The sequence below is a fragment of the Rhamphochromis sp. 'chilingali' genome, assembly GCF_963969265.1.
Source record: "Rhamphochromis sp. 'chilingali' genome assembly, chromosome: 5".
NCBI classification, from domain to species: domain Eukaryota; kingdom Metazoa; phylum Chordata; class Actinopteri; order Cichliformes; family Cichlidae; genus Rhamphochromis; species Rhamphochromis sp. 'chilingali'.
This window is the reverse complement of record NC_137932.1, coordinates 7,701,274-7,724,647: the sequence shown is the minus strand read 5'-3', so window position 1 is coordinate 7,724,647 and position 23,374 is coordinate 7,701,274. Positions and strand designations below refer to the sequence as shown.

Sequence of the window (23,374 nt, the reverse complement as noted above, 5' to 3'; positions counted from 1 at the left end):
GCAACACAGTACCTTGCTGCTGCTTTCACGGTGTCCTCCTCTTGTCGCATATTGATCCAGTTAGCTGATCGTTAGCTTTTGTGTCAGAATGGTTTCAGTGGCGTGTCAGTGTTTGTCCGTTGTTTCTGGCTAAGGATAGCGGGGACTTGGTGGCTTTCATGTTCCGTGCAGCTAATCTAAAAACCATCGGCAAAGCGGGAACTGGCTGGTAGGTGGTGTTTGAAACCGCGGAGACGTAACATATTGTTCACGTCCACTCCACTCTCGTGAATCAGCCGGCTAGAGGCAGAGAAAAGGCTAGCTGCGCTAACAGGCTAGCAGCTAAGCTCTTCTGAATATTTTAGGGTGTGTTTGTTGTTTACTTTTTGGCGGCGCTTGTTTAAACTAAGTATAAGTTAATGCCGTGAGTGTTATTACATGTTAACGCTGTTACGTACCAGCAGTTGGTCAGCTTTTAAATTCTGTAGTTCAGGGTTTGTTTTGGAAGGGCTTGGCTAAGTAGCAAGAAAACGTTAGCCCTCGAAGCTAACAACTTAAAGTGCAAACTAAAGCAAGCGTCGATTTAGAGAACCTTGCAACCCACAATCGCGGGCTGTTAAATGGTATCGCCTGAGATTTGTTAATACTGTTTTTCAGCAGTGCACCCATCGTGTGTTAGCCCTAGCTTTGCTTGCTGGGAAGACATGGACGTTATGTAATGTGAATAATCACCAGGCTATAGTCTCAGATATTTTACAGCTAGCTTACTCCCATGTCCAAAGTTGTCACCGTCAATTGGGCTTATCGACAGCTAGCTGACGTGATAGCATTTCAATTTGCATCTGTTTAGTCAGGAGTCGTCTCTTAAGTTTCCTTGCGGTTTGCCCATCAATAGGAATCTACACATAATGGCTACATTCTTATACTCTATACCAATACACGTGCACACGCGAAATCGTTAGTGCTTGTAAGTGCTTTAGGTATCTGATTGTCCACTCCTGGTGTGAGATAAAATTGTATTTACCCTCCTTTTTGCTTAATCTCAGGCACTTTCGCCGAACGATGGACGAGCTGGTCCATGACCTGGTGTCAGCGCTGGAGGAGAGCTCAGAGCAAGCTGCCCGTGGTGGTTTTGGTGATGGAGGTGACCATGCACTGGCAGTGGGCTGTCTGCTAAAGAGACAGGCTCGGAAGCGGAGGGGTAGGAAACGACGCTCAGACAACCCACATCCACCGTGGGAGACGGGCCACCTCAGTGAGGGTTCAGAGTCCAGTGTGGAGGAACATAAGGTGAGATAGGGTGAATTGAATAGGGACTGTGGACAAGACACATCTGTTTGAAACCCTGTGTCAACAGTGTTACCTAAGACCAGCTGAGCCAGTTTTACTACATTTGAGGATGTAGTTATCTGGCTTGCTGTAGTTGTTTTGAGAAGAGGAGAAAAATGTAAGGGGGGGATCCAAAATATATTAAAATAGTGTGGCGTTTTGGACAATAGCAAACATTTTTATTTGGGTAAAAATGTGTCTGTGTTTCATAAATCTGGCCCCACTGCTGTTGCTTCTGTCTTAGCTGACATACTCGTGTTGATGCAAGTGTCTTAATTTAGCATCAGCATCACAGCCTGGTATTCACCACAGTGTCATTTGTTGCAGGACTACCGTGCCAGTACAGGAGCTGTCTCTGCTGCCAATAGCCATGCCCGTGACAACAGTGACTCAGATGAACAACTTGGCCCCAAACGGCGAATCCCCTACACAGCCGACATGGGGCGAAGTAAACGGCCGCTCTGGCCGGATGACCTGGGTGTCCTGGGCTCAGCAGAGGGGACTCGAAGCCTTAGGCGACGACGTAAGGTCAAACGCATGGCTGTGGACCCACCCATAGATCCAGAACCTCCCACCTCCACTATGCTTGGGCCACCGCCTGTACCCAAAGCCCGTGTTGGTGGCAAGCCACATAGACTGGGTGCAAGTGAGGGAAGAGGTGCCATGGAGTTCTGCGGAGGTGGACTGGTAGAGCCAAGTGGAAACAAAAGCAGAGTAAAAAAGAGGAAACTGGCGACACACCGGCTGGGAGTGGAAGCTGCTGATGAAGGGGTTGTGGTGGAGAGTGAAGACCCCGTCTGTTCTCCAACAGACGGGTCCAAAGACAAGATGGAGCTGGAGGAGCAAAAGGGCTCGGATGAGGACATGAGTGACAGGTGGTTAGTGTTTTGCCTTTCTTTTTATGCCTCGTAATTCCCGATGTTGTAGCTCCCTCTGTATGTACTACTGTGTGCGATTTTTATGGAGTCTTAGTGTCAATTTGTGGTACTGCAGGCAAGGGAGTGTTTGGGGCTGGTTGTCTAAAATTAATATCTTTTTTTAAATGTTTTTGAAATGTCTGAAATGTGTTTGGTGCATAGATCACCAAAAAGAAGCGACTATTTAAAGCTAAAATGTTGCCAGTTCCAGACTAGTTAGTTCTCATGCATGTTCTTTGATGGCTGCTTTCATTTAGAATGTATTGGGAACTTATTTTATTGAATGAAAAATAGTTGAAAAAAATCTAAATGGAAACTTGCTAACTACCATCTAGCGTTTCCCTACTCGTTGTAGGGCTAGTAAGGTTATTGTTGTGGCTTTGATGGTAATGAACTGTCTGGAGTCTCTCATCCTGGGGCTAGACAGGCTTTTTCCATCATGAACTGCAGCTGGCAGAGGTAGTCCTTATTCTACTCTTGAGATCATTTGTGAGCTGAAGGGGGACTTGAACAAAAATTGCCACCAGGTGGATAGCTGTGCTGAGCTCATCAAGGCTGCAGAGCAGAGGAAAGATTAAGGTTGCCAGCAGTAGTTCAACATGGGGGAGTTTACGTTACTGTTGTGTTTTATATTATCACAAAGTGTCTAAGGTATTATTTATTAGCATTAATGTTATTTGCAAATGCATGGGATATATGTGGATTTGTGATATAGTTATGCAGTGGAGAAACACTTGGTTGAATTTCCTTTTCTACCATTTTTTCCTCAGTGAGACCAGCAGTGTGAGTAACAGCAGTGATGGAGGCCTCTATACAAATGATGAGGGGAGGCAAGGTATGTACTGAGATGTGTACTGAGGTATGTGTCAAAAACTGTCTGGCATGTTGCATAGAAGTGCACACAGAAGTGAGGATTTTGTGAAAGGGTAAGGGTCCGCATCTGCACACAGTGGTTGTGTTGGGTTGTGTTTTGTAGGAAGTGCATGCAATCTAATTTTAGGGTATTTTCACACCTATAGCTCGCATACCCTGGTCCAAGTCAGTTGATGAGTTTGTACTTGTAACTTGTAGCTTTTTCCTGTGGTTTGGTTTCTATTGACGCAGAAAAAAAAGTCAAAGTGAACCAAAATGGGTCAGTACAAACCACATAAGAACATTTAGTCCACTTATTTTGTCTGGAGCTCGAGCAAAAAAACTAAGTACAGGAAGATGAAGGTGCTGTGTTCTGGCTGAGTGTCCAACATGGGGAATTTACATTAATTTTACAGCTAGTTGCTAACACGCACTGACTATTTGTACTGTTTGTGAATGACTATGGTACTCTGCCGCACCCCAGAATGCAAAGCACTCCTGGCTATGTGAAGATGTTTAGTTCAGACTTGCAGCATGCACCTGGTAGTTGACTCAGATTGCATTCACACGCCATTTGGAATCGGACTTAGACCACCTCCTCTAAAAGCGTTTGGTGTGGTTGTTTGCTCTGTACCTGAGTGCGATTACCCTGTTAACACCTGCACAAGTGAACTGGACTGAGGGGGGAAATGAACCAGAGTACAGTTTAAACAGCAAAAAACAGCGCAGGTGTAAAAACAACATAAAAGCACTTCTCTCAAACATCTTGCTAGCTTTTAGAAACTGTGTTCTCCTCTTTTGTCGTTATTGATTATTGATCCTTCCCAGTTATTTCTAAATATGGTGAAATTGCTTTTTATTTCATTTTGTATATGAGTTTAAGCAGCTTTTCTGTGAGGTCCCATTTTTCATACTCCTTCTTTTAGGTGACGATGAGCAGAGTGACTGGTTCTACGAGGGTGAGCCGGGCTCCGGTCCGGGGCCCGGGGGTGCTTGTGGGATAGCAGGAGTTGTTCCCTGGTGGGAGAGGGAGACTGGGTCAGAGGAGCTGGATCTAGCCGACCCTGTCTTTAACAGCATTCTCACTGGATCCTTCCCACTCATGAGCCCTGGGGCACAGAGAGGTAGGCTTCTGGTGCTTGCTTTCACAGTCACATTTGAATCACTTAGAAACTTGGACACAATGGCAATTATTTTTCTCCCCCTCCCTTTTTTGGTCAACCATCCAAAGCAATGGTGGCTCTAAAGAGGGGTGAAGAACAGACTGTAGGTTTGTATGTAAAAGAATGTAAGGAGTCATTAGCTCGTTTAAAGATGCCCAGATTTGCACTGGGAGAAACAAGCATGTACTGAATTTCTCTGAGCTGGATTAGAACTGGGATATGCTGCTCCATTGAGAAAAGGATGTGAAGATGATGCTCCTAGGCAAGAGGATGGGCAAAGAGGAGTTTTATGAATGTGGTTGGTTTGACAGAGAGAGGACGGGGACTAGGTCGAAACCAACGATCTCCTGTGGTGCCCCCTAGCTGGAGCAGATGGAAGGAGTAGCTTTCTAACATATAATGTAATATAATATCTAGTATGAGGGGCAAAGTGAAGATACTGTAGTGAAAAGTTGTTGCAGTCTCACTAAAGACCACTAGGAGGCAAACGGTTCACACTGACATATCAGCATTACAGCAATAAACTGATGTGTGGAATAAGAGAGTATCTCTGAAGAAAGGCTTTGTTTGCAGTGTTCAGCACCAAAAAGAACATTTTTCAGACTTGTGCTGCATGAAGCTTTCTTTCGAGTGTCCTCCAGTTTTGGTAATGACAGTACCTTTAACCTAGCTTCCCCCCCCCTTCACACCTTGTTAGTCGTGACATATCATCTCCTACCTATTTTCCAACCAACGTGGTGCTGGCCTCACTCTGGGTGTTCAGCTGAAACCTTCACATCAGTGCCCAAAAGCTGGAGCCCACATCACACAGCATAGTTGCTGGACGTAAAGCTGGAGCAACTTTGCAGATTTGTTAGACCACAGGTTTATGCCACAGCCACCCTACATTAAAGGTACTGTCATTACCAAAACCATTTTTTATGTTTCTGCAATGGATTATCCACCAGTATGTGCAAGCTGTTTAATCAAAATGATTGTTAAAATATAATTGTTGTTCTTAGCCATGATTTTTCAAATGTATTGTTTTACAAAAAACATAGAAAAAATATTAAAGTTGCTTATTTTTGATTAAGATGCCAAATTAATTCACTTGAATTCCTAAACAGAAAAATGAGTGAATTCAGTTTGAAATCCATCGATCCTTTTCAAAATGGTAAATCGTTGAGAACTCAATGAAAAGAAAAGAGTCTGCATTAAAGCACTTCTTGATGCTGGGTATGCTTTGAGACAACATTGGGCAAGACTTAAAGTGTTCTCACAGTGTGGTCATGTATGCTGTGGACCAATCAATTGCTGAGACTGATGCTTGGAAAATGTGCAGAGGAAGAGGCAGAAAACAGCTGTGCAGTGCTTCAAAGTTTTAAGTACTAAAGGCAGAAAGAAAATCACTACTGATATAAAGGTCTTCAGGATGACAATAAGCAGAGGGCTGAAAAAACGAGGCTTAAAGAGAAGGCTAGCTGCTAAGAAGCCATTGTTGAGACATCCAGGAGCACAAACACTGGACTGCAGATGCCTGGAATAAGGTACTGTGGCTGTAAAAGTTAAAGTTTAAACTCTTTGGTCAGCATTGTTGTGTTTATGCCCAAGAAAAGCTCCAGAATGTTTCAATGCTAGATGAAATGCACCTACGGTGGTGATTCCAGTATGCTTCCATTTCTGTGAAAGCTCCGAAGGAGGCCATAAAAATGAAGCGTTTTGGTAATTATGTGTGAATTAGCACTATTTAATTGTCAGGTGGTCTAATAAATTTGTTGAATTCCATACATCATACTAAGATTACCTCAGCTTCCAGTGGATAATGCTCTGTTTACAAACCTGTTGAAATATAAGCTGGGATTTCAAAAGATGTATCAGTGTTTTGTTACCTTGAAATGTTCCTGACCCAACCGATTGAGTGATTTCACTGATCTTATCGTAAGGTTAAATAATGATGAACCTGCGCTGGTGTTTGTCAGGTTTCCAGGCCCGGTTGAGCCGCCTTCATGGCAACCATCAGGTACCTGAGGCAGGGCTGCAGGGAACCTCCAGTCAGGGCTTCAGCGAAAGATTGAGCAGACAAACTCAGGACACCCACGAGTGAGTTCTTTCTGCATGATCACTTTTTCCATTTTATGAAAGATGCTATTTAAATAAGTAACCTTGGTGTTGAAGAATTAATAAAAGTAACTTAAAAACCTGCAGGATATGATAAATTTTATACTGACATCATAAAAGCATTTTATTTGACAACAGAGAAGCATGATGAGACCTCATTCAGCTTTTGCCTGTGTGTTAGCTAATGTGAGAAAGATCTTGATAATCCTGTTTTCTTTGGGAGATCTGCACTAGTTTCTGTGGTTGACGAGAAGCAATAGTTTCTGTGTAATGATACCATAATATCTCCGACAGGCCGTGGTTCAGCTCAGGCTCAAGGAGAGAACACGGACAGGTAAGCTGTCTCTCTCTCTCTTTCTTTTTTTTCCCTTTTATTCCTTTTATTGTGGAATAAAAGGGTTTGAATCCACTCAGAGGCCATTCACTGTCCTTCCTTCACCTGTGCTCTCTCCCCAGCTTTCCTATCCTCTCTACACCCACCTAAAAAAGGCAAAAAAAAAAAAAAAAGCCTCCAAAATGACTTTAAAATGCAGAATACAAAGTTCATTCCAGGGGTAACTCGCTCTTTTGTGTCTCCCTCATTGCCCCTTCAGTTGCACTGGGACCCACTCTCAGACAGAGGGCATCGGAGGACCTGCTCAGTAAAAACAGCAAGCAGGTGAGAACAGTTTGACTTCGTTGGGTTTTTTGTTTGTTTGTTTTTGTTAAGGGATGAGAACTTTTCTTGTTATTTAAGATCAAATGGGTGCTATCATATTTTTGCGTGTCTTGACTGGTTTTACAGACAGACCAGCGGACACCTCGGCTCGCTCTGCACAGGGGATATCAAGCGGAGGCGCAAAGCAGCCCCCCTTGGTTCCACTGCACCTTCAGGTATTGAACACCTAGCTTCACCTAGCACACCATCTGGCACTTTATACCAACTGCTCCTTTTATTGTATTTTTGGCTCTCTTCTGTTCTCCTCTCCCCCTCCCCCTCCTCCTCGTTGAGCTCAATGTGTCCAAGCTTTCCTTCACACCTTCTGCTGTACAGACTGGGATGAAGTGTGCGCTTTAGCTGCATATTTTTGAGAAAGCGGATCTTTCTCCCTTCATATCCTCCCTCCTGCACAACCTTCTCTCATTAATAAAGCCCTTTCCTTCCTAAGCTTTGCTGGACAAGAGTCAGCTGGCTAAATCACGCTCCACAGCAGAGATACTGGATTAGCCGTTAGGCCCTCCACTCATCCCCTCCACCTCCTCCAAAAAAAAACTACTCCTCTTACCTCTGGGCCAGTTTATCCTTTTGGAGGAGGAAGGACGAGTTAATGCTAATGTTGGCCCTGTAATGTATTTAGTTTGGAGCTTTATCTTGTTTTTGATTGTAATTTATACCTAAACGCTGACATTGTATCCACATTAGTGTACTGAAGTGTTTTATGAGATTAAGTTGGCTGTCACTTGTGGGTTAAAGAGTCATGCATGCTTTGGCTCAGGTGCAGGCTTCTTTAATTTATGCCCAGGTCCAACAGAAAGGTAAGCATTTGTGTTTAAAAACAGAAGAAATGGAGCACACATTAAAGAAATTGGGCAGACAAAAAAAGTGTAACCAAAGATTAATTTCAACTTTATGAGGTCCTTATTTAAGGTGGCTGCTTAAAAACTTGGATAAAATCAGTTAAATAGGGCGGCAACACCCAGCAAGCACATGGAAAACATTACCACTGTCTGCTGGGCTGCCAAAGTATCATTGTGGCATATTCAGTGTTGCATTGTGTACATATCTGACACTCACTTGGCGCATATTTGTACTCTGAGGCCAAATGTCCTTCCTGGCGTGCTCGAACCCTCAGACGGTCGCGTCTGGAAATGAGCTTGCAGCTTTACTCTGCCCTGCATACAAATGAAAGGAGGATTAAAAAGGGTAATAGGTTGCACTCTGTGACTGGACTGGGAACTTACAGGAAGAGGGAGGACAAAATGATCAGTGTCTGAGACAGACACGGATGATCTTCCCTTCACTGCTTGCATTTGTTACACCATTGAAAATGTGGCCAAGTCAATTACATGGTTACGTTTATACTAAAGCTGAACCACCAGATAGACAGAACGTCAGATCTGTAAATAAGAAAGAGGATTTTAATGTTTTAGGGTTAATGTATTGTAAATCCAAAAAATACTGCTAGTAACTTTTTTTTTCACTTCTAATTTCTTTAAAAGTGACTAAAAAGCATAAAATGTTTTGCCACATATTAAATGTATAATGTTAAAAAAAAGGTTGGCGAGTGGTTGCTGGTTGTAAGTAGGTTGACAGTAGGTAAAAAGACCTATATGGTGCTGCACTGTAAACCTTCTTGCAATTGCTTTGTTCGCAAGCAGGCCGCCACTAGTTTGCATGCTTGTCTGCAAATTACTTGCCGAGCGCATTCTTTACTTTAACTTTGAAGCGAGACAGTCTTGCACTCTTGCAGACAGTGTGTTGCAACCAAAGCAAATACAAGATGGTTTTTGGTGCAGCACCTTATTTGCAACCGATTTCCCCTGGCTACAGCCGACAGCCACAAACTGGTTGAGATGTACAAATTTTTCACTGAGCGATCTCTAAGCTTGTGTGATTAAAACATAACAGATCTAATATTGGACCTAATTGTTTTGCACATATCAACTTCAAAAAGCTTCAAAACAGCTGTTTTGCCTCAATATTCCAACCACTGGATACATTTCAGATGTTTTGTCCTCGATTTATATGACTAAAAAAAAAAAGCTAGCAGTTTGATAGTACTATGACAAACTAGTTATTTAACATTTTTCTGGTGCCAATTTATTCCTGTGTAGTTCAAGGAATTTCATGTATTCAGTGCATGTATTCCTTGACTCTGATGTATCTTGTCATCGTTTTATAAACCAGTTATTTATTTTTAAGATTAAGGTTAGAGGTCAAGTTTCCTATGATAACAAAGATGTCACCTACATTCATACCATATGCACATCTACCAGAAGACTGAGAGGGTATCACTGGCAGCCACCAGTACTTTTTCCCCTTCTAGTACAGTCCCAGCTAAATGGACTGAAATTTATATAAATAGCCGTTCTTTACTCTGACTTAGTACTCGAAGCACTCCTTACACTGTGAACTCCATTCACAGACATAGCAATAGTAATACATAGCAATAAGGCACTAAGGACAAAAGGCAGGTCTACCTTACTTTATTTGGGGGAGGAAAAAATTTGTTGCTTGTTGATGGCTACGGTCTACAGATGAGAGAAAGTAATCAGAAGAGTTTATGTACCACTTACCTGTGATTGAATTTCCTGTTATGTTGTTTACTATAATGCTATATGCTATAACTGTCTCTAGCTTTGTGTTTAAACTGTTTGTGGGGCACGTCAAACTAACTTTATTATTTACTCATTTCACGCGTACATTGTCTGAGCTGCTTTGAAGATCTCCTTTATAGCTGACACTTGTACGTAGTGTTTAACATGGTATGAGTGAGGATGCGTAGACAGAAATTATTAGCTTTCTTTAATCAGTGAACTTTGTTTTCAGGAGTGGTCGGGGAGAACGCACCTCCGATCCCTGAGACCAACATGGGGAACCGCATGCTGCAAACCATGGGTTGGAGTCCAGGGATGGGCCTGGGTCCTGAGGGAAGAGGCATTACCGAGCCCATCCGGGCCACCCAGAGACCTAAAGGCACGGGTTTGGGTTTCAGCTGAACACCCAGAGTGAGGCCAGGATAATATACCCCACCAAGGAGGGACGAGATGAAATTCTCCTCAGGGTTATCTAAAAACACACACACAAAGGTCTGGAATAATCCAGGCGCACGAACAACAAGAGAAGGACGCTGCTCATCATAGCAAACGACCTGAGATGAAACAAAAATTAAACTTTCCCATGTTGGGGAAACTGCAAGAAGACTGAGATCTCTGCACAGACTCCTTAACATGTGAAAGTAAAGGACGGAAAGTGATCCACAGACAAGAATGGCAAATGCGTCTTCTTGAGAAACTCCATGTTGGAGAAAGTGATGTGATGTGATGTCTCATCCGTTACCTCAGATGCCAGTGTTACTGGTCAGAGAACTGGGGTGCTGTTGACTACATACAAATAAGTATTGCTTCAGGTCGCCAGTGACGACAGCAATGGTTCTTCAGTCGGCTGTGTTGGTTAGTGAATCAATGATAGGGTTTTTGTCTGATGTTGCACAATAATTTTAAAATCAATTGTTTGAGAAGGCTATACCTCAAGATTATTCTTATTTTTTTTTAATTGTAATGAATTTAGGGTACGCTTTATTGATGTAAGTTTGGATATCTGGATGTTTTTCCTCGCCCAATTCCTTTTTTTTTTTTTTCTTAATTGTTGATTTAATTGGAGAAATCTTGTCATGAGAATGTTTTTAATCTCTCTCCCAAAAAAAAAGAACAAGGCTGAAAATCCAAGTTACAAATTTCTCTTCATTTAGCACCAGTATGCACAGATTTGCACACGAAGCCCGAAGTTTCACCACACCCTGCTTTTCGTTTCATTGAACGTAATTTAAGGTTTTTAAACAGTGTTGCTGCAAACGTAGCCAAGAGTAAGCACGCTCTGTGACTTTACACAGTCACACGGTATGATATGAGCATTTTGGCGTTTCAGTGCACACTCTTGAAGGAAGGAACCTGTGTTTAACCGGTGCTTTCCGCTTAATTTGCTTGATTAGACCTTTTCGCAGGATTGTGGGGAAGTGCGGGCTGGCTAACGTCTAATCAGACATCTGCGGCACAACACAGGAAGTCAGACGCATTTATTAAAATAAGTTGGCTGCTTACCTAATTGTATTATTTACTATGCAGCTGTTGGGTAATTTAACCCCATTAGCATATTGGCCAGACACAGCGGATTGTTGTGGATATATAGCTAAAGTAAATTTAAGTGCAGCTGAGAGATCAAGGGGCCAGAAAAAAAATAGAAAGATGTTGATTAGAAATGGTGCAGGATATTTAAAGTGTAGCAGTATTTCCTCTGAACAGCTTTTAACCTTAGGACCTAACTTACCTCATTAAACTCGTGACAGTTTAAAGACATGTGAGTGGAGCTCTGATGTGGAAGAAAAGGGTATACAGTAGAAATTTAGCCTCTGTAAACCAAAACTGTTAAATCTGAAACTAAGCAAAAAAGTCTAACGCATTAATTGTTTATTAATTTGATTTTAGATTGTCTTTTTTTTGTAAGAAGGCTCAAAGGTAACCTTCCTGATGATTATAATTTGTTAAAAAATCTCTACATTTTTACTGCAGCCCCAGGTAGAGGATGGATTTTGAAGAAAGGGGGGAAAAAGCCTGATTACTTAGGTTAAGGTGACTCAGCATTTTTATGAGCACTACATTTCTTTGACCTAAAGTTCTTGGGTTACTTTTGCAGTATGTTTTGGTCATTATACATCCGTACAGTGAAGCGCTGTCCAATCAGCTTTGCAGCATTTGGCTGAATCTGCACAGAGACTATTGCTCTGTACACTTCACAGTTCATCCTGCTGCTTCGGTGAGCAGCCACATCATCATCACTACAGCACGTCACTCCAAGTAACCAGGCTCTTCTGGAACCATACATGCTCATGCTTTAACACTGTGGTTATGTTGTAGATAATGGGCCTTTCCTATCTTCTCCATAAATCAACTGTTTCCACTAGGAACATCTATGTTTTTTGTTTGTTTAAAAAAAAATTTAATAGTTTAAATGTCTAATCTGGGCTTCTTGTTCTGAAGGGGTTGGTTTGCACATTGTCGTAAACCCCATGTATTTCCCTTCATGAAGGCGTCTCTTGATTGTAGACTTTGACAATGATATACCTACCTCCTGGAGAGTGTTCCTGTCTTGGATTATTGTGAAAAGGTTTTTCTTTGTCAAGGAAAAGGAATTCTGCGATTGTCAAATTTTCTCTTCTGTTGTTTTTCAGGCCTTTTTCTCTTGACCAGCGCCTTCCTTACACCAAAATGTACCAAATTGCTGATTTTCTTTGTTTTTTTTTGCCTATAGAACTTTGACTGGTTTTGTGTTTCTTCTTTTTTCGGCCTGATGATGGGCTCTTTTTAATTGCATAGTATTATGTAGATTAGTGGTTTAATAAAGCAGCAGTTTATGCAGCATTTAAGTGTTTAATTTCTTTTACTAATTTACCCATATTAACAACAACGGGATTGAATTTTGAGAGTCGTCCTGTGGAGTTAAACCAATATTTTTGAGGCTTTGAAGTTGGTTGAACAGAGCATCAGGATCCGCAGTCGTTTAGGACACTGAAATCAAGTTGTAAAACGTACATCATCAATGAGGCAACTTACTCTGATCAGGATGTGAGCCCTTTAAGTACAAACCAGGAGAACTTTCTTCTCTGGTTGCTCTTGAGACGGCACGGTCGCAGCTCCCTTTTGATGAAGAGAGCTTTCTGCAAATAAGAACGTGGCCTCGAAATATTTCCAACTCTATAAACGCACACATCCCATGCACATGCTGACTCAACATCACTGAAATATGATGCTCCTGCTCTCTCTGTCTTCTTCCCTCCTCTCTTTTTCTCCCATCTTTTGCAAGGCTGCAATAGAAATCCCTCCTCTGTATCTGTGGGAATACAGGAACCCTGTGTGTCCTCTACCCTCCCTTCTACTCACCTCCTCCCTCTGCATATAAGGGTACGCTGGCTTGTGTTCTCCCTCACCCCTCCAACAGTCTGCCCACCACCCACCCCTGCTCTTAGACACACTTTTTGTCTGACACACTCTCTCAGGACTCCCCCTGCGAGCAAGGTAGGCAGGTAAACTCAGCACTGGATCAGAGTGAGACGCTGAGAACAGAAAGAGAGGGAGGGAGGGTGAGGGGAATGTGTGTGTTTATGAAATTTTTGTGTGTTGGGAGTGTGTGTGCGTGCGTGCGCGTGCTGCTGCATCGCTGAGCTACAGAGACCGGAGGCGAGGAGAGCTGGAGCGTTTGTCCTTGAGACTGACTGACTGCAGCTATAGAGCGGAGGACCAGCCAGCCAGCCAGTGCATGAAACTGACAGTGAGTACTGAGCGAGAGCAATAAGGCTGAGCGGACGAAGAAGTAGTAGATGCAAGGTTTCTTTTAATTGCAGCAAATGTGTTGGTGATGTGGTTTTGTGTGTGTGTGTTTTCTGTTTTTGTTCCTTCGAAACAGTCCAGTGTGGTGTTGAATTGGAGCAGAAGTGTGTGTCTGTGTGTGTGCGTGTGCCAGAGCAGGTGAAGGTCTGCTCTGATCCCAGGTGAACTCATCTCTCAGGCTTTTTTTAAATTTTATTTTATTGGCTCACATCAACACTTGCTTCTGAGCCTTCATGTAAGACTTTGTAAAGCGGTTGGGCAGTTGTTAAGTGTGTCTGCGGCAGCGTCCTCTGTTTTGTTTTTTCTTTTTTTGTCTGCATGCTACCCCCCCCCCCCCCCCCCCCCCCCAAAAAAAAAAAAAAAATGTCAGTAAACACAACATCTGTCCAGCTCTGCCCCCACCACCACCACCACCCAACCCCCGGGCTTCTCTCTTCTTCCTCTGTGCTTCTGTTGACAGATCGATAGTTATGCATCTATAATTGGAAGTCATTATTTATGGCGGCCCTCCAAAGCGAGTCATTATCATGTGTAATCTTGCAGAAAATTACATTTTGACTGGTCTACCTTGGCACGGCCGGGATTAAGTGCGCTGTGCTGAGCGGGCTAACGGGCTGAGGGGATGACCGGAAGGTGGGGTCACCGCAAGGACCCCACCCCCGATGCCTGGTGAAAGAGTTGGGCAGGAAGGGGAGACGTTTAATTGTGTCACATCTCACCTCAAAAGCTGAAATATACCAGAGGTGTATAAGGGGAAAGAAAGAACAGAAGCACAGTGTGAAGAGGGAAGGAGGTGAAATAACTGAAGGAAGAGACCTGGCATTAGCTCGACGTGGTACGAGACACCGTTGTGAAATGAGACGAGGCTCACCTGTGGAGCTGCTGATAAAATGGGTTTGGCTGGGTTTGAGGCGGATGGGCAGATAGACGGAGAGCCAGAGGGTGAATTCATAAAGCTGTGGTAGAGGGAAAAAAACGGATAATGTGACAGGATAAGCTCTTTCACTCTATGTGCGTTTTGCGTTGATTTGTTTATGCAGACATGCTGACATTGAGCTCGAGGGTAAAATTTGCCACCTGTGGAGATGTAAGTGAGATGATGAGATGGGCTGCATGGTGTTTCTGTGTATGTTTGTGTGTGTGTGTGGGTATGTGAAATGTTTATAATAATTCCTGACATCAGCATTAGGTGTGTGAGATGCTGATTCCCAGGATTTAATGTGCCCCGGTCCCGCATCAGTGGATCCTCACCAGAGACGGGTCGGATAACCGTGTCTGTGCATCTGTGTAAAGGAGGGTTAACAACTTGTGAAAAAGCACCAATGACAAAGATAATACTCTTGAGTAAAAGTACCAATAGAACAGTGAAAATACATGCAAAAATCTTGCACTTTAAAACTCTACTAAAGGAAAGGCTCGGGGATATAAACAGGTAAGATTAGCCTGCTTTTACTCCCTTTCTCCTGCCTTTCTTGATTACATTAATAACAATGTAGGACTACATGTATAATAGTCTTCTAGGCTAACATTACTCCTATTAACAATTTGAATGTCGACAATGTCAGACTGAGAAAGCATTTTGAAGATTTCCTTATTTTCTTCTTGTTATTATTGTTATTATCACACTGAAATTATGCATTTTGAATGAACTTTATGCATTTTGTGGTCGTATTTTATTCTCTTTTTTTGTCATATCTCACAGGCTTGTTTTCTTTTCTATCATTCTAATGTTTTATGGCTTTATCAATGAATTTGATCCTAATGATGCCACATTAGTTCTGCCATCTATGCAAATTCCATCTATGCAGTTCTAATAAATGAAGCTAGTTATTCACAGGTCATATTTGCCATGGGTCCTGAATTAAAGCAAAATACAGCATGCAGTTGGGGGTCATGGTACTCTGTCGGGCATTTTAAACAGGAAAGACTCCATCACCGCATTCATCACCTTCATGGTTTCACACAGAAAGTTGTCAGAACATGTCTTTGCTTTTTGCAGATGATGTGGTTCTGTTGGCTTTATTGGACGATGACCTCCAGCTTGCCCTACAGCAGGTTGTATATGAGTGTGAAGGAGACGTGATGAGAATTAGCACCTGCAAGTCTGAGGCCATGGTCCTCAGCTAGAAAAGGGTGGAGTGTCCACTATGGGTCAGGAATAAATTGCTGTCCTAAGTGGATATTTACATATATATATGAGTAAGAGAAGAGGGAAGTGGTATATTGGTGCAGAACATGCTGCACGTTTGAGGAACATTTTTCATTTCTAAAGAACTTCACCATTATAACACAGTTCACTACATAGTGAACTTACAGGATAGAAACAAAGTATCAATCCCCTCACAATGGTCAATCTATCAATCTGCCCTCCTCTACTGTAGTAGACTCTGTTTTCTGCCCGTTACGGTAAAGGAAGAGCTGATAGTGAAGCTGGCTGGCTGATCGACATTTCCACCCTCACCCATGGCTGTCAGCTGTGGGTAGTGACTGAAAAAATAAGATTACAGTTACAAGTGACAGACTTTGAGAAGATCCGCTACACCTCTTAATCAAATAGAGTCAACTGAGGTGGTTCTGGCATCCGGCTAGGACGCCTTCTAGGTAAGATGTTTCAGGCATGTCCTGGAAGAGGCCCCGAGGCAGACCCACGACAAGCTGGAGAAATGAAGTCTCGGAGCCGGCTCATTGTGTGCGTTATTTTCATTTTTGATTCGGGTCAAAATGACTGGTGTACTTAAATACAACACAAATAATGTTCACTTGAAATTGATACCAGAGTCAAAAGATGGTAAATAAGCTTTAAAGTAATAACATGGATATAAGCTGCAAGTTATATTAAAGAAAGGTTTCGAGTTTTGGTCAATGAAATATGGAAGCTAATTGTAATTTTGCAAAAGTAACAATCTATTTTTTTTCCTTTAGATGAAATTAATCATATAGCTAATAATGCTATAGTAAGAGATAGGTTGGTTGTCCATGTGATTTAAATGTGTCAGTAGGATGAGAGTTAAATAGTTCAAGTTCAAGTTTACAAAAAAAGTTTATTAACTTAAAAAGTAAGAAAGAAAATGCAGAAACTCCAAATACTCAAGTGGGTACGTTTTCTGAATTAAGCTTTCCCTACTTAATCTATTTAATTACTTTAAGCTTTTTGGTTTTGTGATGCTGGTTTAAAAAAAACACAGAGGAAAAAGAGGAGAATCAATCTCCAAGGACAGAATTTCAATAATGATCATATTAAGTAAATGAAATCCAAGCATACTTTATTTAGAGAAGACGTCAAGTAACTTCTAAATGACGCTATGCACCAAACCTCCTCGACAATATGCACAGGAGGACTCGAGGCTCAAGGGCATTACGTACAGCGAAGGAGAAGAGACGGGAGATGTTCTTGTTTTTTTGTTTTTTTCTGTTTTCTTCCCCTTTCAGCGGAAAGCGCACAGAAACAGAGGCGGCTGACCACAGGCCAGAAGCTGAGCAGTTAATCCAATAGGCTGCTGCTTGTTGAGAATATGAAAGGGTACTTGCTGTAGTAATCCACATTATGTTGTTAGAAGAAGCTCGGTTACATAATCACCCTAAGAACCTCCAGATGGGCTCCTGCCAGAAGACAACATGGCACGGTGACGGGACGGCGGACCAGTGACGTATTTGACTTTGAGCTCGCGCCTCGATGGACCTTGACGGTGCTTTCGAATAATCATCCCTTAATCAAACTTGTTCAGCTAAAAGCAGTGTCCCGTTTTATAAATGTCACACACAATCCCTCCACTAGGGGGTAATCTAGTCAATTCATTTAACCAATAACACGAGCCCTTACTCAGTGCGTTTGGTCTCAAATATTCATAAAATACTCTTAAATGAGTCCTAATGAAATCCTGCCTTCCTGAAAGCTTTCCTGTGTATGTTTCCCAGAATGGCTCACCCCCTCCACCCTCCCAGAGGGACTTAACATCTCTAGATAAGTGAAAAAAAAAAAAAAAACATTTCAAGACCACTGACCCACTAAGGATAGCTGCAGCAGGTTCTAGCAGCTCTAAGTGACATTTCTATAGTTGCTTTAGCTTCTCCCAGAGGCTTTCGCAGGTTTCTGGCATAAGCCTGTGTGCGCGTGTATGTATGTATGCGTTTGTGTGTGTGACCTCTGATCCCTGTGCAGTGTACCACAGATCAATACAGGGAAAGTGATCCGATTCCAAATGCTCATCTGCCACTTAATCTGTCATTTTATGTATCATTTCCCTTCCATTCATCTATTTAAAGGCATCCAACGACAAAGCACATGGCAGAGCTATCATTGCAGTTTCCTTTATTTGTTTTCAGTCTTATTTCTTTTGTCTTTCTCTCCTTTGACTTTCATGCGTCTCTCCCATTTAAGCGCCGGAGAGGTGCTGTGTCGGAGCAGCGGGACATCAGGGTTTGCACACAGTGTCAATAGTCTTTCCCATTGTCTCAGTAATTGATGGATGACTGTGAGTCAGATATAAACTAAGTAGATTACACTCACTAGATCTGAGGGCTGATGCTAATGTGCATGACGGAGGGGTTTGGAGCTGAAGAGTGACTGTCCAGTTTTGGAAGTCAATGCGACAGCTGGACCCAGAGGCTGAGAGACGGTGGCTGTGATTTTTGGGAAGAACATGCATACACACATATGCAGTGTGCCTGTTTAACCCATACTTTTTCGTGTTTCTCAGACAAACTGGATGCATGTGGTGTGAGGGGTCAATACCTGACAGCTGGGTGCTTTGTTACATGCAGCATCCCTCCAGAGCAGATATTGAGCTCCTGTCGTCGGCTCAGGCTCAGCAGTGTAAAAATACTTTTGATGTTTAACTGCAGCCCAGCGTGTTTGGTTTCATTTGCTGCAGTTTGCTTCCATTCATGTCGTTGTCCAAGTTTGTCCAGTTGGTTTGTTATTCAGTGTCAGGTTTTGTCATTTGTTGTTTGTTTTTGTTTAAATAGTTAAAAAGGGGCCAAAATTGGCAAATGGGTCAAAAAAAAAAAAATTAGTTACATTTTGTTAGTCACTTCTTGTTTAAATCCTGGCTAATAGTTAGCTTTTTAACTAGCTGATGAATCATAGACTACATTGATGTGGTTTATTAATATTGATGCCTCAATGGAATATAAGTTGACAGCTATAATAGCCCGAGGCCGAGAAACTGATAAATTAGCCTTGATGCTGATGGAATAACCCACCTAAATGTCCCTTTATGAAGCCTCCAGCTGTTTTCACCATCTTGCTGCTTTGAAATAGGACTAATGATCAAAGGGTGGATCTGATGGTGAAACTGCACGGTCATTTCCGGTGAGCATACCTTCTAACTCTTAAATTGCCACAGTTTAGCTGAAAATGAACAACCAAAACAGTTTATGCAGAGAAAGAGCCTGGTGGTTATGAAAAAGATGGTATGTTTAGCTTCTGTGTTAGCTTCTGTGTGCTAACATTTGCTAATAAAAGCTTAAAAGTACAACTGAGAGCAATGGGGATAGCTTTGGAGATATATATGTGTGTGTATATGAAAATAATTCATTTTTTCTGGCCAAAAAAGAAACTCCTTTCAAATGAAGCACACTCAAATGCAATCGCTGGCCACTTTGTTAGGTACACCTTGCTAGTAAGAGGCTGGATCGCCTTTTGACTTTTTGACAAAAGTGCTAGAAACATTGCTCAGAGATTTTGGTCCACAGATAACATCACACAGTTGCTTCACATCCATGACAACCACTTCCAAAATTTGCTCTATTAGGTTGGATTCTGGTGACTGCCGATGTTATTTGAGTACAGTGAGCTCATTTTCATGTTCAAGAAACCAGTTTAAGATGATTAAGAGCCGATATGATGCTGCGGTCATAAAAGGATGGACATGGTCATTAACAACACTCAGGTCGGTTATAGTGTCTAAACCACTGTTCTTATATGACAGAAGTGCCAACTAGTGTGGTTTTTACTGCTTCCACAGCCCATCCGCATCTATATTACGTTTGTTGTGCTTTCAGAGATGGTCTTCTGTATACCTCGGTTGTAATGAGTAGTTATTTTGAGTTACTGTTGTCTTACTATCAGTTCAAACAGTCTGGCCATTCTCCTCTGACCTCTGAGAAGGGATTTTTTAAACCTAAAGACTTCTGCTCACTGGATATTTTCTTTCTTTCTTTCATTCTTTCTTTCTTTTTTTTAAGACTTTTGAAACTGTATAGATTGTTGTTTTGGGGAAAATCCCAGTAACTAATCAGTTTCTGAAATACCCAGACTATGCCACATTCAAAGTCATGTAAATGACCTTTCTTCTCCATCCTGATACTCAGTTTGAGCTTCAGCAGCTTGTCCTGACCATGTCTACAAAGCTAAATGCATTGAGTTGCTGCCATTGTGACTGACTGGTCAGATATTTGTGTTAGCAAGCAGTTGCACAGGTGTACTCAATAGACTGACCGGTGAATGTTTTAAATGGGTTGTATACTTGTGTAGTTTTAAAAAGAGTTTGGACAAATACTGGATAGAATAAGATTTTCAATTAGTTAAAAAAGTTAACGGTAAGTTTTTACAATTTACAGAGGAAAGGTCGGCTGCTTACATATTCTTTTACCTTAGAAATATGTAATACTTGCTGTCTGAATGAGAACTTACTTTAAACCTGTTTGATTGTAATTTTTTAGTCAACTGACTGAAGTTAATGAGTGCCACATCTTATCTGTCTAACTTAAAAACATCAACTGCAAAGTGAACAAACAGCACCTTTTCATAGAGTGGCACAAAGTCATAAGGAAATTATCTGAACATTTCTCTTTCAAGTGGTTCAATTGACGCCGCTATGACTTGGCTCAGGCAAACCCTACTATTGTTGTTGAGTGTCTCGAGAATGCTCGGCTGTTGCCAAGGAAAATATTAACTGCTGATAAAATAATTAATCTGTTGTTTAATTTCAACCTGAACTTTTCATTCTTCTGCATTTATTATATGGGAAAAAAATCTTGACCCTTTCTGAGCCAAACTAAACAGATAAAAATCATTTTAATGTCAACTCTAAGTTTCCTAAATGGTTTATAGAAGATAATTTCTCAGCGTAAAAATATTTTATCTCTTACATCAGCTTTAAGGAGATGTGACTCGTGATACTTGTCTGGGTTTTTGTGTTTTATGGTTGTGATAAAATTGTCTACGTTGGAAATCACACTCTTTATCCTTGACAGGTTTTCTTATGTACTTTCCCCTTTGTGTTTGCATGCGCTTGCATTGATATGTTTGTTTACACATATCTGTGTATGAGGCTGCTTTAATGCAGAGTGTGTTAGTGTTGGCTGGGTGTTTCATGTGGTGCATAATGAGATAAAGTCCCACTCCGTGCAGTCTGCTGTCTGGCCTTTTATCTGAGCTACAGATTAGCGCAGGTGATTTCATTCCTGTGGAAGTTTAGCAGGGGGTTGGCTCAGAGCACTAACACGACATCGTGACGATCAGAGAAGACGAGATGGGCCAAGGGTTTGTGTTGTTTCTTCCTTTCAAACCTAAAGGTCAGATCAGCTGGTCTGAAAAAGTAAAATGCATGTTCAACACCTGTGTTGTGCATCGGTGGAAAACATTAAACTGCTGCATTGTTGCCACAGGAAACTTATTGTGTCCTATGTTAATTCAGATAGAACTGGAACCATGTGGTCACACGGTATAATACACTACAATGTTAAAATTACATGTTTTGATTTTAACACTGATTACACTGACTGTGAGTAAATCTGTCTCTCGCAGCATAACCAAACACACTACATGGCAGATGTCTGCGTGTACACGTGTGCTTGTGTGTCTTCACATAGAGGGACTTTTGTTGACCTCTTCATGTGTGTTTTTGTCATTAAAGTGGATTAGGATGTAGTTACCACGCGTTGCCTAAGACCCATCTAACCCTTGAGCTACTTAGAGTAGCTTCACTCTCTCAGGACGAATGGCAGGATTCATTAGAGGACTGACTGTTTTAATACTTTGATTATTGTATTGTGCAGAAACTTACAATATAAAGCAAAGTTGTGATGGATTTCTGATATAGCATCATGCTACATCCTGTACTTGTGGTGGGTAGTTTACACTCATCGTGAGCATGAATGTCATGGTACTTTTTGGAATGATTGATGATGATTTTTAATAAGTATATAAACATATCTGCTTAAATTTCCCTTAACAAGTTACGGCTTGATCAGATGCTTTTTGTAGCCACTACCCAACTTTTGGCATAATTCTGGCTGGATATTTGATCAGTCGTCTTGGCAGGATTGGTAGAGTTCATTTAAATTGATTGGTTTTCTGGCACAAACCCAGCTTTCGAGCATAGTCCACAAATTTCCAACGTAGTTGAGGTCAGGGCTTTGGCAATGCCTTTTCAGAAGCTTAATGTTAGCCTGCTTTATCCATTGCAAAACAAGTTTTGATGTGTGTCCTGTTGGACTAAACTGTGTCCAGGTTTCTAGCTGTTGAATTGAGCTGAACTTGAAGAATTTGCAGATAGTCGTCTTTCATTATTAAATCCATTTTGTGCAGTGTACCAGTACCACTGGCACCGAAACAACTGGCACCAGGGCGTGATACTACCACCAGCATGCTTGACAGCTGGTACAGTGTTCTTATGTTTGAAAGCCTCACCTCGCCTCACCTCACCAAGCATACCTCTTGTCACTGTAGTCAAATAGCTCAATCTTTTTCTTGTCTAACCATAAAACTTTTCTCCAGAAGCCATTTGACTATGTGGGTACCTGCAAAATTTCAGTTGAGCTTTAAGGTGTCAATTTTGGAGCGGTGGCTTCTTTCTCGGTCGGTATCCTCTCAGTCAATGGTAATGGCACTTCACTGTATAGGGTGACACTGGGGTTCAAGGAGTTTCCAGTTCATGGGAGGCTTAAGCTTTGTTGGGTTGTTTCTGAACATCCTATCCAATTTCCTCTCATCTGAGGGTGACAGTTTGGGTCCTCTGACCTTGACAAAGTGTTGCCAAATAATCTGTACTTGCATAAAATAGTTTGCACTGATGATCTTAGAATTTGCAGTTTAGAAATGGCTCTAAGAAATCTTCCCACATTGTGTAAATCTACAAGTACTCAGTCTTAGATTTTCCCGAGTTCCTTGGACTTTCCCATCATTCTGGGTATAGGTCGATCCAATGAGTGCTGTCAAACAAATCCTTTTCGGCTATAGTCAATCATGATCGCTAACAAGATGTTAACAAGGCCTTGTCAAGTTAAAAGAGATGTATACTTTTGACCCTCTGTGTATTATAGAAAATAAGTTAAAACTTGTTCACTAAAGCCACCTGTTCCAACTGGGACAAAGAACAGTAAATTACCACGACATTCATGCCGATGATGAGTATATGTACATTTCTGACCACAACTTTACATGATCAGAGCACTGACATTAACGTCGAGATACTTTGTTTTTTTGTTAAATCTCTTCTTGTATTTACTGTGCTGTGTTGTTTCTTTTAACCATATAATCCTTTAACTTTGCCTTTTGCTGTGCTGGACAACTACTGTGTTTCCTTATCTTGTATGCACATGTGCTTAGCGAGCGAAAGCCATCACGTTAGGCTTCCAAGTATAGCTCATTAGAACAGCAGTAAGTCAGTTAAGGCCAAGGTAGAAATCGTGCAAATGTCTTTGTGTGAGTAGACATTCATATATTTGTTTATTGCGCCGCCTGTTTTGATTGATGGAGGGGAATGAAGACATTTTTCAGCTCAGCATTTAGAAATTATTTTACATGGCTGGTAACACCTACTGTGTTATAGATTTTTTTTTTAAAAATGGATATGAGTAATGCAGCATCTAAAAATCATTTTCAGTGTTGGTTTACTTCTTATTTCCTGAACCTAGAAATATTCAATATGTATATAAGGTTTTTGCTTAAAATATAAACCAACTACTGATCATAGTTCTTTCATTCTAACTTCAAACCAAATTAGACTA

At 41.5% G+C, this 23,374-nt stretch overlaps 1 protein-coding gene across 2 annotated transcripts; it reads left to right on the top strand.

The window, feature by feature from the left end:
- On the top strand, positions 1 to 12,454 carry gpatch2 (G patch domain containing 2). 2 transcript variants are annotated; one of them, XM_080882538.1, is made up of 10 exons: positions 1 to 208; positions 1,026 to 1,269; positions 1,636 to 2,186; positions 2,996 to 3,060; positions 4,004 to 4,201; positions 6,199 to 6,319; positions 6,632 to 6,671; positions 6,931 to 6,995; positions 7,122 to 7,210; positions 9,867 to 12,454. In XM_080882538.1, exons 1-10 carry the CDS (start codon positions 159 to 161, stop codon positions 10,034 to 10,036), a joined length of 1,593 nt encoding a protein of 530 aa, XP_080738664.1. In that variant the 5' UTR covers positions 1 to 158; the 3' UTR covers positions 10,037 to 12,454. The 2 variants fall into 2 exon arrangements, with proteins under 2 accessions (XP_080738664.1, XP_080738665.1); XM_080882539.1 differs by having other exon boundaries at positions 2 to 208; positions 1,636 to 2,183.
- Positions 12,455 to 23,374: the final 10,920 nt, after the last annotated feature.